Below are 18063 nucleotides of genomic sequence, written 5' to 3' on the forward strand. Positions count from 1 at the left end.
TTCTGTCACGCCCCCTCCCATACGCTTGCATTGAGGGGCGGAGCGTCACACGGGGGCGGAGGCGTGACGTCACACGCTGCCGGCCCCGTGGTTGCCGGTAATCAGACCCGGAGCGAACATGCTCCGGGGACTGATTTTAACTGGGGTGCTGTGTGCAAGATCACGGGGGTCCCCAGCGGCGGGACCCCCGCGATCAGGCATCTTATCCCCTATCCTTTGGATAGGGGATAAGATGTCTAAGTGCCGGAGTACCCTTAAGGTTCTACTCTGTCCTTGTTACCTGTATTAATGGCACCTGTTTGAACTTGTTATCAGTATAAAAGACACCTGGTCACAACCTCAAACAGTCACACTCCAAACTCCACTACGGCCAAGACCAAAGAGCAGTTGAAGGACACCAGAAACAAAATTGTAGCCCTGAACCAGGTTGGGAAGACTGAATCTGCAATAGAAAGCAGCTTTCTGTAAAGAAATCAACTGTGGGAGCAATTATTATAAAATGGAAGACATACAAGACCACTGATAATCTCCCTTGATCTGGGGCTCCACATAAGATCCTACTCCGTGGTGTCAAAATTATCACAAGAACGGTGAGCAAACATCCCAGAACCACATGGGGAGACCATGTGAATGACCTGCAGAGAGCTGGGACCAAAGTAACAAAGGCTACCATTAGTAACACACTACACCGCCGGGGACTCAAATCATGCAGTTCCAGACATGTCCCCCTGCTTAAGCCAGTACATGTCCAGGCCGGTCTCAAGTTTTCTAGAGAGCATTTGGATGATCCAAAAGAGGATTGGGAGAATGTCATATGGTCAGAGGAAACCAAAGTAGAAACTTTTGGTAAAAACTCAACTCATCATGTTTGGAGGAGAAAGAATGCCGAGTTGCATCCAAAGAACACCATACCTACTGTGAAGCATGGGGTGGAAACATTATGCTTTGGGGCTGATTTTCAGCAAAGAGACCAGGACAACTGATCCGTGTAAAGGAAAGAATGAATGGGGCCATGTATCATGAGATTTTAACTAGAAAACCTCCTTCCATCAGCAAGGGCATTGAAGATGAAACGTGGCTGGGTCTTTCAGCAAGACAATGATCCCAAACACACTGCTCGGGCAATGAAGGAGTGGCTTCGTAAGAAGCATTTCATGGTCCTGGAGTGGCCTAGCCAGTCTCCAGATCTCAACACCATAGAAAACCTTTGGAGGGAGTTGAAAGCCCATGTTGCCCAGCAAGAGCCCCAAAACATCACTGCTCTAGAGGAGATCTGCATGGAGGAATGGGCCAAAATACCAGCAACAGTGGCCCTCATTTACTAAGAAAATCGGGTTGTAAGTCTATGTTGCTTTCTTACCCGATTGCTTTTTACCCCTGGTATTTATTATTATGTCGCATCCTGATTGTCGCACGTGGGTTTTATTGGTTTTGGTTTCCAACTCCTCTGAGCTGTCGGGAAAAAATCCACAACAATTCAACAAATTCGGGTTGGAAACCTTTATAAATACGTGAGAAAGCTCAGAAATGTCGGGTTACGCCCCTTTTTCGGGTTTGGGAGAATCCACATCGGGTCTGTCGGGAAAAAATGTCGCATTGTGTCGCAGACTGGCGCATGATGTCTGCGACATGGCGCAGACAAAGATGCGACAAAAAAACCCGACAAAAGAGGTCGGGTTTAGAATAGTAAATGAGGGCCAGTGTGTGAAAACCATGAGAAGACTTGACCTCTGTTTGACCTCTGTCATTGCCAACAAAGGGTATATAACAAAGTATTGAGATGAACTTTTATTATTGAGCAAATACTTATTTTCCACCATAATTTGCAAATACATTCTTTAAAAGTCAGACAATGTGATTTTATGGATTTTTTTTTCTCATTCTGTCTCTCATAGGTGAGGTATACCTATGATGAAAATTACAGGCCTTTCATCTTTTTAAGTGGGAGAACTTGCACAATTGGTGGCTTACTAAATACTTTTCCCCACTGTATATATTCATGTATACATGATTTTATCTATCGATTAATTTATTTATCTATTTATCAATCAATGAGTTTATCTTTTTTTTTTTTTCAATAATTGAACATCTTATTTAATTATTTGGTCAACCAACGCCCACACCGACACTGTCATACAGCATGATGGAGTTTGTAGTCTGTTCAGAAGGCACTATGTGTTCACCAAGACCAGACCAGATTGCTGTACGTTTTTCATGAACCTAACGGATCTCCTTTTCGACAGAGATGAAGCAGAGCTGTATTCGTTTTGTGGATTATGTTTACCTGCAGTTCTATGTATTGGTAAAAAAAAAACATAATATCAAAAAAAGAAAGCACACGTTTTAACCAAAAGAAATATTTATAAGAAATATATAATAGCAAAATATAAAAAAAAAAAAACAGCCTCTAAGACAACTCTTTAAGCTTCTTCTGGAGGTCCAGCACCTTCTGCATCCCCTTTTGGTGATGCTCCTCCAGCTTTTTGACCTTCTGCTCCAGAAGGTGCTACTGGATCCTCTTTTGCTGCTGCCTGTCCTTAATTTCCAGCATTGCTGCCTTGTGGGCCCCGCTGCAGCTGGCTGATAAAAAAAAAAAAAAAAGTTACATTACTTTCAATGAAGATTAAGATGTATTTTGAATGTAGAGTATTTGTTAAAGCACTGACAATTTATATAACAATTCATTTTTTCTATCCTAAGTGTAATATACGCACTTGCAGTAAAGACAAAAAACAGTGTGTGCAGCTTACAGCTACAAAACTCAGAGGCTAGATCATATGTTCACCTATACCCCTAGGTGCTATTGACCCCTTAAGGACCAAGGACGTACGTGTACGTCCGTGGGAATTTCGGTCCCCCCCCAGGCGAGGACCGGACCGGGGTGACTAGTGACTGATATCTATCAGCAGGCACCCCGTGCAAATGCCCAGGTAACAGAACCTAACTGAAGGTTTTCCAACTAGTGTGCCTCCAGCTGTTGCAAAAGTACAACTCCCAGCTTGCACGGTCTGTCAGTACATGCTGGGAGTTGTAGTTTTGAAGCAGCTGGAGGTTTGCCCCCCATGTGAATGTACAGGGTACATTCACACGGGTGAGTTTACAGTGAGTTTCCTGCTTCAAGTTTCAGTTGCGTCAAATTTTTCGCTGCAGTGCAAACTCCTAGCGGGAAACTCACCGTAAACCCCCGCCAGTGCGAAAGTACCCTAGAAACATTACACTAACACATAATAAAGGGCAAAACACTATATATACACCCCCTTACACTGCCCCCCCCCCAATAAAAATGAAAAACGTATCGTACGGCAGTGTTTCCAAAATGGAGCCTCCAGCTGTTGCAAAACAACAACTCCCAGCATTTCCAGACAACCAATGACTGTCCAGGCATGCAGGGAGTTTAGCAACAGCTGAAGGCACCCTGTTTGGGAATCACTGGCATAGAATACCCTTATGTCCACCCCTATGCAATCCCTAATTTAGTCCTCAAATGCGCATGGCGCTCTCTCACTTCGGAGCAATGTCGTATTTCAAGGAAACAGTTTAGGGCCACATATGGGGTATTTCCGTACTCGTGAGAAATTACACTACAAATTTTTTCTCCTTTTTACTCCTTATGAAATGGAAAAGTTGGGGGCTACACCAGCCTGTTAGTGTAAAAAAATTAACATTTTTACACTAACATGCTGCGTTGCCCATATTTTTATTTTCACAAGCGGTAAAAGGAAAAAAAGACCCCCAAAATTTGTAACGTAATTTCTCCTGAGTACGGAAATACCCCATATGTGGGTGTAAAATGCTCTGCGGATGCACAACAAGGCTCAGGAGTGAGAGCGCACTATGTACATTTGAGGCCTAAATTGGTGATTTGCACAGGGGTGGCTGATTTTACAGCGGTTCTGACATAAACGCAAAAAAATAAATACCCACATGTGACCCCATTTTGGAAACTACACCCCTCACGGAACATAAAGGGGTATAGTGAGCCTTAACACCCCACAGGTGTTTGACGAATTTTCATTAAAATTGGATGGGAAAATGAAAAAAAAAAAAGTACCCTAAATTTTCCATTTTCACAAGTGAAAATAGGAAAAAAGCCCCCCAAAATTTGTAACCCCATTTCTTCTGAGTAAGAACATACCTCATATGTGGATGTAAAGTGCTCTGCTGGTGCACTACAATGCTCAAAAGAGAAGGAGCGCCATTGGGCTTTTGGAGAGAAAATTTGTCTGGAAACAAAGCCCCCTTAGTGCCAGAACAATGGACCCCCCCCCACATGTGACCCCATTTTGCAAACTACACCCCTCATGTAATGTAATAAGGGGTACAGTGAGCACCTACACCCCACAGGTGTCTGACAGATTTTTGGAACAGTGGTCTGTGAATATGAAAAATGTAATTTTTCATTTGCACAGCCCACTGTTCCAAAGATCTGTCAAATGCCAGTGGGGTGTAAATACTAGCTCCACCCCTTATTTCATTCTGTGAGGGGTTTAGTTTCCAAAACTGGGTCACATGTGGGGGGGTAAATGGCGTGAAATTTCGTGAAAAATTGGAAAAATTGCTGCTGAACTTTTGAAGCGCTCTGATGTCTTCCAAAAGTAAAAACATGTCAACTTTATGATGCACATAAAGTAGACATATTGTATATGTGTACCAAAAAAAGAAATGAATGTAAGTCCGGCACTGCTATATCTCAATGAAGTGGCTGACTAGGGTGAGTAGCCTGTTGAAGCTCAAGACAGAGCGAAACAGTGCTGTCGCTTGTGGTACCCCCCACACCTTGTTATGTCCATTGTCCTGTTTTATATGTGAGTATAAGAAATAAAGACAATTGGAAGAATCTGGTGAGTGCCGACTTCTCTTCTTTACTTTGTGGATATTGTATATGTGAATCAATATATAATTTATTTGGAATGTCTAAGTTCCTTACAAGGAGAGAGCTTCAAAAGTTAGAAAAATTCGAAATTTAAAATTTTTTCATAACATTTTTTAATTTTTCACCAAGAAATTATACACGTATCGATAAAAAATGACCACTAACATAAAGTAGAATATGTCACGAAAAAACACTCTCTGAATCAGAATGAAAAGTAAAAGCATCCAAGAGTTATTAATGCTTAAAGTGACAGTGGTCAGATGTGCAAAAAACTCTCTGGTCCTTAAGGGGTTAAAAAGGTCAGATAAATAAATACGGAATACGGAAATCAAAAGCCTCCAGGACTCACCAGAGATACTGGTGCATGACTGTGGTATGATAATGAAATGTTTAACATATATAAAAATATGAGGAAGGGTTCATGTACTAGTACCCGGAAACGCGTTTAGGTTGTGGACTTTAGAATACGCATTAATACTGCAAGAAATTTGCTATCTTTGGAAAAGCTATTGTTCTGTTGCCCGAACTGAATAGCAGCATCCCATTCATGCTCTTTAATTCAAACAGCCGGCCTTTGCTCCCAACATCTAGCCCCGTGTGGACCCTCCTTGCGTCAGACGCCACTCTGCTGGAGCTCTGGTCTTGCCGATCGGAGTGTCTGTTCTCCGCTAAGCAAGATGAAGTCCGGCAGCGGTGCAGTGTAGACAGTGTGTTATAATCCATCGTACGGCCCGTCGCTGACGATGCCAGACGTTCTTCCACTGTCAGAGCTGACCTTATACAGGATGCCCAAAACGTATTTGGTGAGATTATCAATAAGTACTTCTATATACATTCTTTAGACACGTACCTTGTGTCAGTGACTGTGAAGCATTAAGTGCCGTAGTAGTAGATGCCGGATTAAGTCATATTCAACGCGAACTTACTTTCATCTACCACCTTGATCCAGCATATATATTTATATGCTGGATCAAGGTGTATATTTATATATATGCCTATAACATAGTAATAATGTGTATCTACAGTTTTTAGTATGTCAGTATAAATAAATTTTATTCAAAATTTGAAGCGCGGTCTACTCATATTTTTTATATATTTTACTCATACCACAATCATGCACCAGTATCTCTGGTGAGGTCCTGGAGGTTTTGGATTTTTGTTTTATTTATCTAATCTAAGTGTAATATACGCACTTAGTGCTTTTACGTTTTTTCCTGTTAAACTCATAGGGGCCAGTTATTGTTACATGCTGCCACCTCAAGCCTGAGTGATTCTATCACTATATGGTCTCCTAATGCTGCTGCCACCTCAAGCCTGTGTCATTCTGCCACTATATAGTCTACTCATTCTGCTGCCACCCCACACCTGTGTTATTCTGCCACTATATGATCTACTCATGCTGCTGCTGCCACCTAAAGCCTGTGTCATTCTGACACTATATGGTCTACTCATGCTGCTGCCACCTCAACCCTGAGTGATTCAAACACTATATGGTCTCCTAATACTGCTGCCACCTCAAGCCAGTGTCATTCTGCCGCTATATATTGTCTCCTAATGCTGCTGCCATCTCAAGCCTGTGTCATTCTGCCACTATATGGTCTACTCATGCTGCTGCCACCTCAAGCATGTGTCATTCTGCCACTATATGGTCTCCTAATGCTGCTGCCACCTCAAGCCTGAGAGATTCTGCCACTATATGGTCTACTCATGCTGCTGCCACCTCAAGCATGTGTCATTCTGCCACTATATGGTCTCCTAATGCTGCTGCCACCTCAAGCCTGAGTGCTTCTGCCACTATATGGTGTACTCATGCTGCTGCCACCTCAAGCATGTGTTATTCTACCACTATATGGTCTACTCATGCTGCTGCCACCTCAAGCATGTGTAATTCTGCCACTATATGGTCTACTCATGCTGCCACCACCTCAAGCCTCTGTAATTCTGCCACTATATTGTCTCCTAATGCTGCTGCCACCTCAAGCCTGTGTCATTCTGCCACTATATGGTCTCCTAATACTGCTGCCACCTCAAGCCTGAGTGATTCTGCCACTATATAGTCTACTCATGCTGCTGCCACCTCAAGCATGTGTCATTCTACCACTATATGGTCTCCTAATGCTGCTGCCACCTCAAGCCTGAGTGCTTCTGCCACTATATGGTGTACTCATGCTGCTGCCACCTCAAGCATGTGTTATTCTGCCACTATATGGTCTCCTAATGCTGCTGCCACCTCAAGCTTGAGTGATTCTGCCACTATATGGTCTACTCATGCTGCCGCCACCTCAAGCCTGTGTAATTCTGCCACTATATGGTCTCCTAATGCTGCTGCCACCTCAAGCCTGTGTCATTCTGCCACTATATGGTCTCCTAATGCTGCTGCCACCTCAAGCCTGTGTCATTCTGCCACTATTTGGTCTCCTAATGCTGCTGCCACCTCAAGCCTTTGTCATTCTGCCACTATATGGTCTACTCATGCTGCTGCTGCTGCCACCTCGAACCTGTGTCATTCTGCCACTATATGGTCTCCTAATGCTGCTGCTACCTCAAGCCTGAGTGATTCTGCCACTATATGGTCTACTCATGCTGCCGCCACCTCAAGCCTGTGTAATTCTGCCACTATATGGTCTCCTAATGCTGCTGCCACCTCAAGCCTGTGTCATTCTGCCACTATATGGTCTCCTAATGCTGCTGCCACCTCAAGCCTGTGTCATTCTGCCACTATTTGGTCTCCTAATGCTGCTGCCACCTCAAGCCTTTGTCATTCTGCCACTATATGGTCTACTCATGCTGCTGCTGCTGCCACCTCGAACCTGTGTCATTCTGCCACTATATGGTCTCCTAATGCTGCTGCTACCTCAAGCCTGAGTGATTCTGCCACTATATGGTCTACTCATGCTGCCGCCACCTCAAGCCTGTGTAATTCTGCCACTATATGGTCTCCTAATGCTGCTGCCACCTCAAGCCTGTGTCATTCTGCCACTATATGGTCTCCTAATGCTGCTGCCACCTCAAGCCTGTGTCATTCTGCCACTATTTGGTCTCCTAATGCTGCTGCCACCTCAAGCCTTTGTCATTCTGCCACTATATGGTCTACTCATGCTGCTGCTGCTGCCACCTCGAACCTGTGTCATTCTGCCACTATATGGTCTCCTAATGCTGCTGCTACCTCAAGCCTGAGTGATTCTGCCACTATATGGTCTACTCATGCTGCTGCCACCTCAAGCCTGATTCAGATCAAACTAAATTTTTTCTGAATATTTGGCAAATCGGCTGAATGGAATTTTTTACAAAAATGTGTTCATCTCTAGACTTATTTAGTTGGTTAGTTAGTGTTAGTTCAGTATAGTTTAATGTTATTTAGTTGGTTAGTTTGTGATAGTTATGTAGAGTATAATGTGATTTATTTGTGTATTTAATGGTTTTTATGTAAATTAATGAGATAGTGTTTAGTGTTATTATATTATATTACAGTATTGTGTGGTCTTCCCTTCATTGTTGGCCTTTTTTTTTTTCTGTACATCTTATGGATACAAAATGATAATGCTATGTGCACATATTTACCCTCCCGGCGGGGGTCAGTGGGCAACTTTCTCCTCCTCTTCTTCCTCATAAGGAGCTGGGGGGGATGCGGCTCCTCTTCGGCCTCCACATTTTCCCCCACTTCCTGTATTGGTAAGGCAAGTGGACGATGGTAGGGTCCTGCCTCCTCTCCGTCGTCATCATCCTCCTCCTCTGACAACTCCACCACCTCCATCTCCTCATTTGCTCTCCTCTGCCTTACAGAGGGAAGTGGAGCTCCTGTAATCACACAATGTTCAGAATGTAGACAAACAACTTAGAACTCCTAACCAAAGCAAATTCACCCCTTAATGACCGGGCCATTTTCCACCTTTCTGCCCAGGCCATTTTAAGCAAATTGGACATGTTTCATTTTATATGGTAGTAACTTTAAAACTCTTTTACTTATCCTAGCCATTGTGAGATTGTTTGCTCCTCAAAGATTGTATTTCGGGACAGTTCGGGAAAGTTCAGTCACAAAATTTTTTTTTTAATAAAAAATAAAAATGTTCACCTTACATCACAAAAAGTGTACTGAGTAATCATTTATAAAAGGATGAAATACTTATTTTCATAACTGTATATATACATTACATTTGTTTCACTCGCCAACACTCTGTAATGTAAGCATTGTCCTTGGCATTTTTGTCCCAGATTATAGTGATCAGATTGAGGTTCCTCCTCTTCAGATCTGACAACTTTTTTACGATGGACAATCGGGTGTGGATCCTTTTGTATTTGGTCCTGAACTAATGTTATATTTGACCACTGCCCCCTCAGTGTTATATGTAAATACTGCCCCTAATGTTACAGTGGGGATCAAAAGTTTGGGTACCCCAGGTAAAAAATTTTATTAATGTGCATAAAGAAGCCAAACAAAGATGGAAAAATCTCCAAAAGGCATCAAATTACAGATTAGACATTCTTATAATATGTCAACAAAAGCTAGATTTTATTTCCATCATTTACACTTTCAAAATAATAGAAAACAAAAAAATTGTGTCTGCAAAAGTTTGGGCACCCTGCAGAGTTAATATCTTGTACTACCCCCTTTGGCAAGTATCACAGCTTGTAAACACTTTTTGTAGCCAGCCAAGAGTCTTTCAATTCTTGTTTGAGGTATCTTTGCCCATTCTTCCTTACAAAAGTCTTTGAGTTCTTTGAGATTTCTGGGCTGTCTGTCACGCACTGCTCTTTTAAGGTCTATCCATAGATTTTCAATTATGTTGAGGTCAGGAGATTGTGAAGGCCATGGCAAAACCCTTCAGTTTACGCCTCCTTGATGTAATCCCCCGTGGATTTCGAGGTGTGTTTAGAATCATTATCCATTTGTAGAAGCCATCCTCTCTTTAACTTCAGCTTTTTCACAGATTGCATCAAGTTCATCCAAAATTTGCTGAAATTTTATTGAATCAATTTTTCCTTCTACTCGAGAGATGTTCCCTGTGCCACTGGCTGCAATACAACCCCAAAGTATGATTGATCCACCCCCATGCTTAACAGTTGGACAGAGGTTCTTTTCATTAAATTCTGTTCCCCTTCTTCTCCAAATGTACCTTTGCTCATTCCGGCCAAAAAGTTCAATTTTAACCTCATCGGTCCACAGAACTTGTTTCCAAAATGAATCAAGCTTGTCTATATGTTCATTTGCAAAGTTCAAACGCTGATTTTTGTGGTGAGGACGTAGAAGAGGTTTTCTTCTGATGACTCTTCCATAAAGACCATATTTGTACAAGTATCTCTTTATAGTGGAATAGTGTACCACATTTCCAGTGTCTGACAGATATTACTGGAGGGATTGTGCAGTCAAACGTGGGTTATGAATAGTTTTTCTCACAATCCTGCAAGCTGTTCTGTCTGATATTTTTCTTGGTCTTCCATATCTTGCTTTAACTTCCACTGTTCCTGATGACTGCCATTTCTTAATTACATTGCGAACAGAAGATATTGACATCTGAAAACATTTTGCTATCTTCTTATAGTCTTCTCCAGCTTTGTGAGCGTCAACTATTTTCAGTTTCAGATTTCTAGACAACTGCTTAGAAGTATACACAAAAATCCCCCATAGGGTACCCAGGGTATTTAAATCACAAATTCCAATTCCTTTCAGGATCGGAGACCCATCCGGGACAATGACCCCCAACTAGGGTCACCCTTTTAAAACTTCACTTTTATTTATTATATTAAAATTTAAACCAAATTATAGTGCAAAAATAATACAAAAGGAAGTGTGTTTTAAAAGCACAATATATGGGATTGGATTAGTCCAATAATGGCTCCACCAATTTAATTTTCACTCAAGCTTCTATGTTAGGGACTCTTTATCCCATTTATCTGGGTCCTAAGACTCCAATTTTAGCGGTCCACACCACATAGAGCTTCCTATATTTTTTATATCTACCAATTCCCAATATTGCTAGTTAAAATTAATTACTCCCTACCATCCCCCCGACGTTTCGCTGGAGAGACCCAGCTTTATCAAGGTATAGGACACTAGTGTCCTATACCTTGATAAAGCTGGGTCTCTCCAGCGAAACGTCGGGGGGATGCTAGGGAGTAATTAATTTTAACTAGCAATATTGGGAATTGGTAGATATAAAAAATATAGGAAGCTCTATGTGGTGTGGACCGCTAAAATTGGAGTCTTAGGACCCAGATAAATGGGATAAAGAGTCCCTAACATAGAAGCTTGAGTGAAAATTAAATTGGTGGAGCCATTATTGGACCAATCCAATCCCATATATTGTGCTTTTAAAACACACTTCCTTTTGTTTTATTTTTGCACTATAATTTGGTTTAAATTTTAATATAATAAATAAAAGTGAAGTTTTAAAAGGGTGACTCTAGTTGGGGATCATTGTCCCGGATGGGTCTCCGACCCTGAAAGGAATTGGAATTTGTAACTGCTTAGAAGAACCCATGGGGCTGATTGTTGGGGCAAGGCCAGATGAGTCTGGGCATTTAAAACCTTTGAGATTGACATCACCTGATCTTCCCAGATGATGATTGAGAACAATCCATGACACTGGCAGGCCTAATGCTGCTGTAATTGCCCACTGGCCCCTGGTTTTGCTTATCACGCACAGGTAGGTTAGTGTTAGGTCCCATGCCACTTGAGAAACCTTGGCGTTGGTGTGCGGACTCAGGTATGTCCTTCATACAAGGATATACTGGCTAATGTCTCAATTTTAACCCCTTAAGAACCAGGTGTTTTTCTGTTTTTGCTTTTTCGTTTTTTCCTCCTTAAAAATCATAACTCTTAAAATTTTGCACCTAAAAATCTGTATTATGGCTTATTTTTTGCGCCACTAATTCTACTTTGTAATGATATCAGTCATTTTACCCAAAAATCTACGGCGAAACGGGAAAAAAATCATTGTGCGACAAAATTGAAAAAATACAGCCATTTTGTAACTTTTGGGGCCTTCCGTTTCTACGTAGTAAATTTTTCGGTAAAAATGACACTTTATCTTTATTCTCTAGGTCTATAGGGTTAAAATGATACCCTACTTGTATAGGTTTGATTTTGTATTGCTTCAGAAAAAATCATAACATGCAGGAAAATGTATACGTTTAAAATTGTCATCTTCTGACCCCTATAACTTTTTTATTTTTCCGTGTTCAGGGCGCTATGAGGGTTAATTTTTTGCGCCGTGATCTGAAGTTTTTGTGGGTTCCATTTTTGCATTGATCTGACTTTTTGATCGCTTTTTATTCATCTTTTCATGATATAAAAAGTGACCAAAAATACGCTATTTTGGACTTTGGAATTTTTTTTGCGCATACGCCATTGACCGTGTGGTTTAATTAGCAGTATATATTTTTAAATCGGACATTTCCGCACGCGGCGATACCACATATGTTTATTTTTGTTTTTATTTACACTGTTGTTTTTTTTTATTATTGGAAATGCCGGGTGATTCAAAGTTTTATTAGGGGAAGGGATAATTCAAAGGGTTAATGATTTTTTCACACTTTTCTTTTGCAATATTATAGCCCCCATAGGGGGCTATAACATTGCATTTACTGATCTTTAACTGTGTTCAATGCATCTCCATAGGGATGCATTGATCAGGGTTTTCGGCTATTGATTGCTCAAGCCTGGATCTCAGGCTTGAAGCATTCAATCGGCGATCGGACTGCAGGAAGGAAGGTAAGAGACCTTCTTCCTGTAGTACAGCTGTTCGGGGTGCCGCGATTTCACCGCGGCGATCCCGAACAGCTCCCTGAGTTAACCGGCACTTTTTACTTTCACTTTTAGCCGCGTGGCTCAGCTTTGAGCGCGCGGCTAAAGGGTTAATAGCGCGCAGCACCGCGATCAGTGCCGCCGCGCAATTAGAGGCGGGTCCCGGCTTCACTATTACGCCGGGCCCGCCGTGATATGATGCGGGGTCACCGTGGGACCCCGCGTTATATCACGGGAGCGGGACCAAGGACGTACTCATACGTCCTTGGTCCTTAAGGGGTTAGCATCAGTGTTGAGGGTTAGCCAATGTCATTGTTTACATCTACCACAGTAGTGCACCTAAATTCCTGTATTATTATAATTGTTACACATCCACACCGTTTATCTGGTGTAGGATCCTATTGTGGCACTTGTAGTCTACTTCAGGCATCCCCCATTGTATACATTTTTATGCTGGGGATCGCCCCTAGCAACAGACCACAAGGGCAGGATCTGCTCCCCCAGCATAAATGCACAACTGCATTTGGGGTTGAGCACCTCCAGCAATTTGAGACCACGTCTTTGTTGTTGTTTAAATTTTATACTTAGGCATGTATGTATGGACAGCATAGAAATATATCTCACATTCACATTGCACATCCATTTTCCTGCCTGACACTATATACCCCTCACACACCCACACAGATTATAGTTGGTGTTCTGTTGGTCTGGATGCAGGAGGAGCTTTATTTGTCAGACCGCCAGTATTTCCCGGTTCATTTAGAGTTACCCCGGGTGCACTAGACAGGTAAATTTTTGCTCAGCTGGACAATATCCATTTGCTCAGACCCCACACACATACAATCGCAATACAATTTGATCTTATAACGGTAAAATCTAATATTTCCCCTTTAACCCTTTAAGGACCCAGGACGTACTCAAACGGCCCCTTTTCTGAGTCCTTAAGGATTCAGGACGTTTGAGTACGTCCTGTCAAATCCCGGCCCCCGCCGCTAGCCGGAGGGGAGCCCGTGCCCGATGCCTGCTGAAATCGTTCAGCAGGCATCACGGCATATCGCCCAGGGGGGTCATGATGACCCCCCATGTCGGCCGCAGATCGCTGGACAATTCAGCCCAGCGATCTGCGGCGGATTCCGGGTCAATCGCGTCTCCGGTGACCCCGAATTACAGGCTGTTCGGGGCCGTCTCTGACAGCCCCGAACAGCCATAGCCAGCAGGGGTGAGGTGGCACTGGGGCCACCTCACGATCGCCCTGATTCGTCGTGAAACACGTGTGGGGTATAAAGGTGCACTTTACCCCTTGTTATGTTCCCCGAGGGGTCTAGTTTCCAAAATGGTATGCCAAGTGTTTTTTTTTTTTTTGCTGGTCTGGCACCATAGGGGCTTCCTAAAGGTGACATGCCCCCCATGAACCATTTGTCGCTCCTTCCCTTCTGAGCCCTCTACTGCGCCCGACGAACACTTTACATAGACATATGAGGTATGTCCTTACTCGAGAGAAATTGGGTTTTAAACACAAGTAAAAATTTTCTCCTTTTTACCCCTTGCAAAAATTGGGTCTACAAGAAAATGCGAGTGTAAAAAATGAAGATTGTGAATTTTCTCCTTCACTTTGCTGCTATTCCTATGAATCACCTAAAGGGTTAAAACGCTGACTGAATGTAATTTTGAATATCTACTTAGAACTGATAAATAGTGAAATTGTATCTATTGCAAAATGATTTTCGCATGCTCGAATATATTTTAACATTCTATTGGCATATAAAGAGATGGATCTAACATGCATGTGAAGTGTAATCAAATACACTGGTGTAATGTGAAAATACTGACAGTGATCAAGAGTTTTTCCTCCTTTTGGTAAACTTGCTCCCCACCATGTTTGCACAGTCACAGGAAACTTCCCATAGAGTAGAGTAACAAGTTGTGGAAGTACATCACGCCGATATTGTGCATATGCATGCAAATTTTATGACAAATTTTCGCATAGAAAAAAAAAGGGGGCGTGAATATTGCGAATATGCGATTTTCGCGAATAAAGGACGAATATTGGCCCATATATTCATGAAATATGGCAAATCAGAGTATGGCCTATGTTGCTCATCACTAACCATGACCACTCTCCCTGTCCCAGCTGTTGAAAAACACACCACAGCATTATGCTGCCACCACATTTACTGTAGGGATGGTATTGGGCAGGTAATTAGCCGTGACTAGTTTCTTCCAGACATGGCACTTAGAATTGAGACTAGTAAGGTCAATGTTGGTTTCAAAAGACTAAAGAATCTTTCTTTGCTCACTCTGAGAGTCCTTTAGGTGCTTTTTGCAAACTTTAGACAGGCTTTCATGTGTGTAAACTGAGGAGAGACCACTTTCTAACCACTATGCCATAAAGCCCATATTGTGGAGTGCTACAGTGATGGTTGACCTTCTGGGAGTTTCTCTGTTCTGCACACAGGATATTTGGACCTCAGCTAGAGTGACCATTGGGTTCTTGATCACCTCCTTTACCAAGGACCTTATCCCCAATATTGTTTGGTGGGACAGCCAGCTCTAGGAATAGTCTTAGTTGTTCCAAACTTCTTCCATTTAAAGGGGTGCATTGAGGGGGCGGAGCATGAAATCACATGGGGCGGAGCCGCGAAGTCACGATTCTCCGGTCCCCTGATCGTGATTCATCAGACCTGGAGCGATGTTTGCTCCGGAGACCGATGATAGCGGGGTGCTGCATGAAAGATTGTGGGGGTCCCCATGCCTGATCACAGGACCCCAACGATCAGGAATCTTATCCCCTAATAAGATGTCTTAGGGCCGGAGTATCCCTTTAAAAATGATCAAGGGAACCGGCCCCCAGAGCCAAGTTTTATAGCAATGTGTCCAAATACTTATGTCCATGCGAAATTTAAAGTTTTTTTTTTTGTTTTTTTAGAAATCTGCAAACATACGTCTTCATTATGTGGAACTGACTGTAGAATCATTTGGGAAGAAATTTATATTTTTTTTAATTACTTTACTTTTAGCACAACATGACACATTGTGAAATGGTCTGAAGCCTTTCCAAATCCATTGTATACATTTTCAGGCACCTTGGGATTGAACATAGTGTTGTGTATACAACTACTACTTCTTTCCGAATTGATATACTAGGCTATCTAAGTGATAGTTACTGAATGTTTCTTTCATATTGATTTCTTTAATTGTCAAACTTTTATGTTTTTTACAGGCTGCACCTTATGCCAGAGGGCAAACATAACCTTCATCTAAGATATGCTGAAGAGTTTAATAGATTAGTTGAAGATTTTCTATGCTCATCTTAACTTTTCTTCACAACTGCCTTGAAGCATCTAGTACCCTGGTTTGTAATAAAACAAAAATACTCCATTTAAGATACAGTATCATGAAAATGTTGCTATGAACTATTGAAACTGCAGTTACCATGACCTATAACAGCTATAAAAGCACTTTGTAAACAATTAAGAACACGACTGTTCCCTGTACACAACTGGTTAGCCTTTCTTAAGAAATTATACAGGATATTTGAGCTCACAATAACTCCATTAAGTGTAGAGTATACCCTGTTAAATCTATCTATCTATATCTATATATATGTATATATATAAATACAAATCGCAGGAAAGGGATCCGGCACTGTAACTCGGACTTCAAGTCCTAAATGGGTGCTCAGCTTCAACAGGTTCAAACTCCAAACCTTCTCAAACATAATCCAAAGAAAGGAAGCTGCACTCCGAAGTACAAAAAATTGTGTGTTTATTCACCCATTATGTCATTGCGACGTTTCAACCTCACAATGAGGTCTTTCTCCAGAAAGACCTCATTGTGAGGTTGAAACGTCGCAATGACATAATGGGTGAATGGGGGACATGTATCAAAGATTTTACCCCTGTTTTGTGTAAAAAAATTTGCGCAAAATTTTGCGCAATCTGCATTTTTTTTGTGTCTTTTGCATACATTCTGGTGGAGCATTTCCTTCCGATGTGTAGGTTTCTGTGTACCTTGGAGTGACATATTTAGTACGCACTAATTTATTAACTGCGTACATTTCCTTTACCCGCAGAAATCTTGCGCAATGACCATGTTTTTAACGCAAATATAAGCCATCTTGAACTGCACGTAGCGAGATGCTCTAAATCATCGATTCCATTTTTCAAAGAGTGGAGGTATGAGGAGATTACTATATTTGACCTCAATTTATGAAACTCATTGCGCTTGATTGATAAATTTAGGGCTAACGCACAAAATTTAGAATTTGGCAAAAGGGGTAAACTACTTCTACCATACACAAATAATGATACATGTCCCCCAATGTGTGTGTGTGTATGTTCCAGCATCACGTCCAAACGGCTAAAGGTATTAACATGAAACTTGGCACACATGTTACTTATATGTCAACAAACATAGGATAGGTGATTTAACCCTTACTCACCCCCATTTGCCAGGTCGGGGTTTTCGTTTAAAGTCCCATACAAGTCTATGGGAAATATATGTTACTGCTTAACTTCCGAAATACTGGAGATATTTCGATAATACTTGGTCACATGTTACTTATATGTCCACTAAAAAGAAAGGATAGTTAATTTAACCCTTAACTACCCCCATTTGTGGGGGCTGGGGTTTTTGTTTAAATTCCCATGCAAATCTATGGGAAATGTATGTTCCCACATAACTTCCGTACAGCTGGAGATATTTCAATAATACCTGGTACTCATATTACATACATGTCAAATAAAAATATATGATGGTTAAATTAACCCTTACCTACACCCCTATATAAAAGATGGGGTTTCCAGGGACTTCCAGTACCTTACTCCACAAGCTCCGCTCTGCTTCTCCTGGTGAATTTGTCAATACAGCTTGAAAGTCACACCCCATCTCACAAAGACATGCCCACTGTTTAAGCACCACCCCTTTTATTCTGTATCCTTTTTGTGCATCGGTCTGTCTTGCAAATCACGCCCAGTCCCACAAAGCCACGTCCCCTTTTATTTTCAGCTTACAATATCTTCATCACAAATCAGTCCCACCTGAGGACAGGATATGAGGATTGGACATAAGGACAGCATATGAGGTCGGGATATGAGGACGGGATCTGAGGTCGGGATATGGGGACGGGGTATGAGGACGGCATATGCGGTCGGGCTACGAGGATGGGATACGAGGACGGGATATGAGATCGGGATGTGAGGACGGGATATGAGGTCGGGATATGAGGACGGGATACGAGGTCGAGATATGAGGACGGGATACGAGGTTGGATAAGAGGACGGGATATGGGGTTGGGATATGACAACAATATATGAGGATGGGATATGGAGTCAAAAGCTTCCTCCTTTTGTTGATTTTCCTCCCCAACAAGGATTAGGAAGGAAAAACTGGGCAACGTCAGGTACTCGGCTAGTATATATATATATATATATATATATATATATAT

The 18063-nt window shown here is 42.0% G+C and overlaps 1 protein-coding gene across 3 annotated transcripts in view; it reads left to right on the forward strand.

The window, feature by feature from the left end:
* Positions 1-18063, forward strand: part of BPHL (biphenyl hydrolase like) — a 97665-nt gene that overhangs the window by 59556 nt on the left and 20046 nt on the right. The window contains exon 8 of one of the 3 annotated variants that reach the window (XM_056521055.1): positions 15838-16366. Coding sequence is in view for 2 of the 3 variants with exons in the window: in XM_056521054.1 (XP_056377029.1) it covers positions 15838-15931 (94 nt within the window). In the remaining variant the exon portion in view is untranslated. Of the gene's footprint in view, positions 1-15837; positions 16367-18063 lie in introns of those variants that run through there. The other 2 variants (XM_056521054.1, XM_056521053.1) reach the window with 2 other exon arrangements.

The sequence above is a fragment of the Hyla sarda genome, chromosome 5 (assembly GCF_029499605.1).
Source record: "Hyla sarda isolate aHylSar1 chromosome 5, aHylSar1.hap1, whole genome shotgun sequence".
NCBI lineage: Eukaryota > Metazoa > Chordata > Amphibia > Anura > Hylidae > Hyla > Hyla sarda.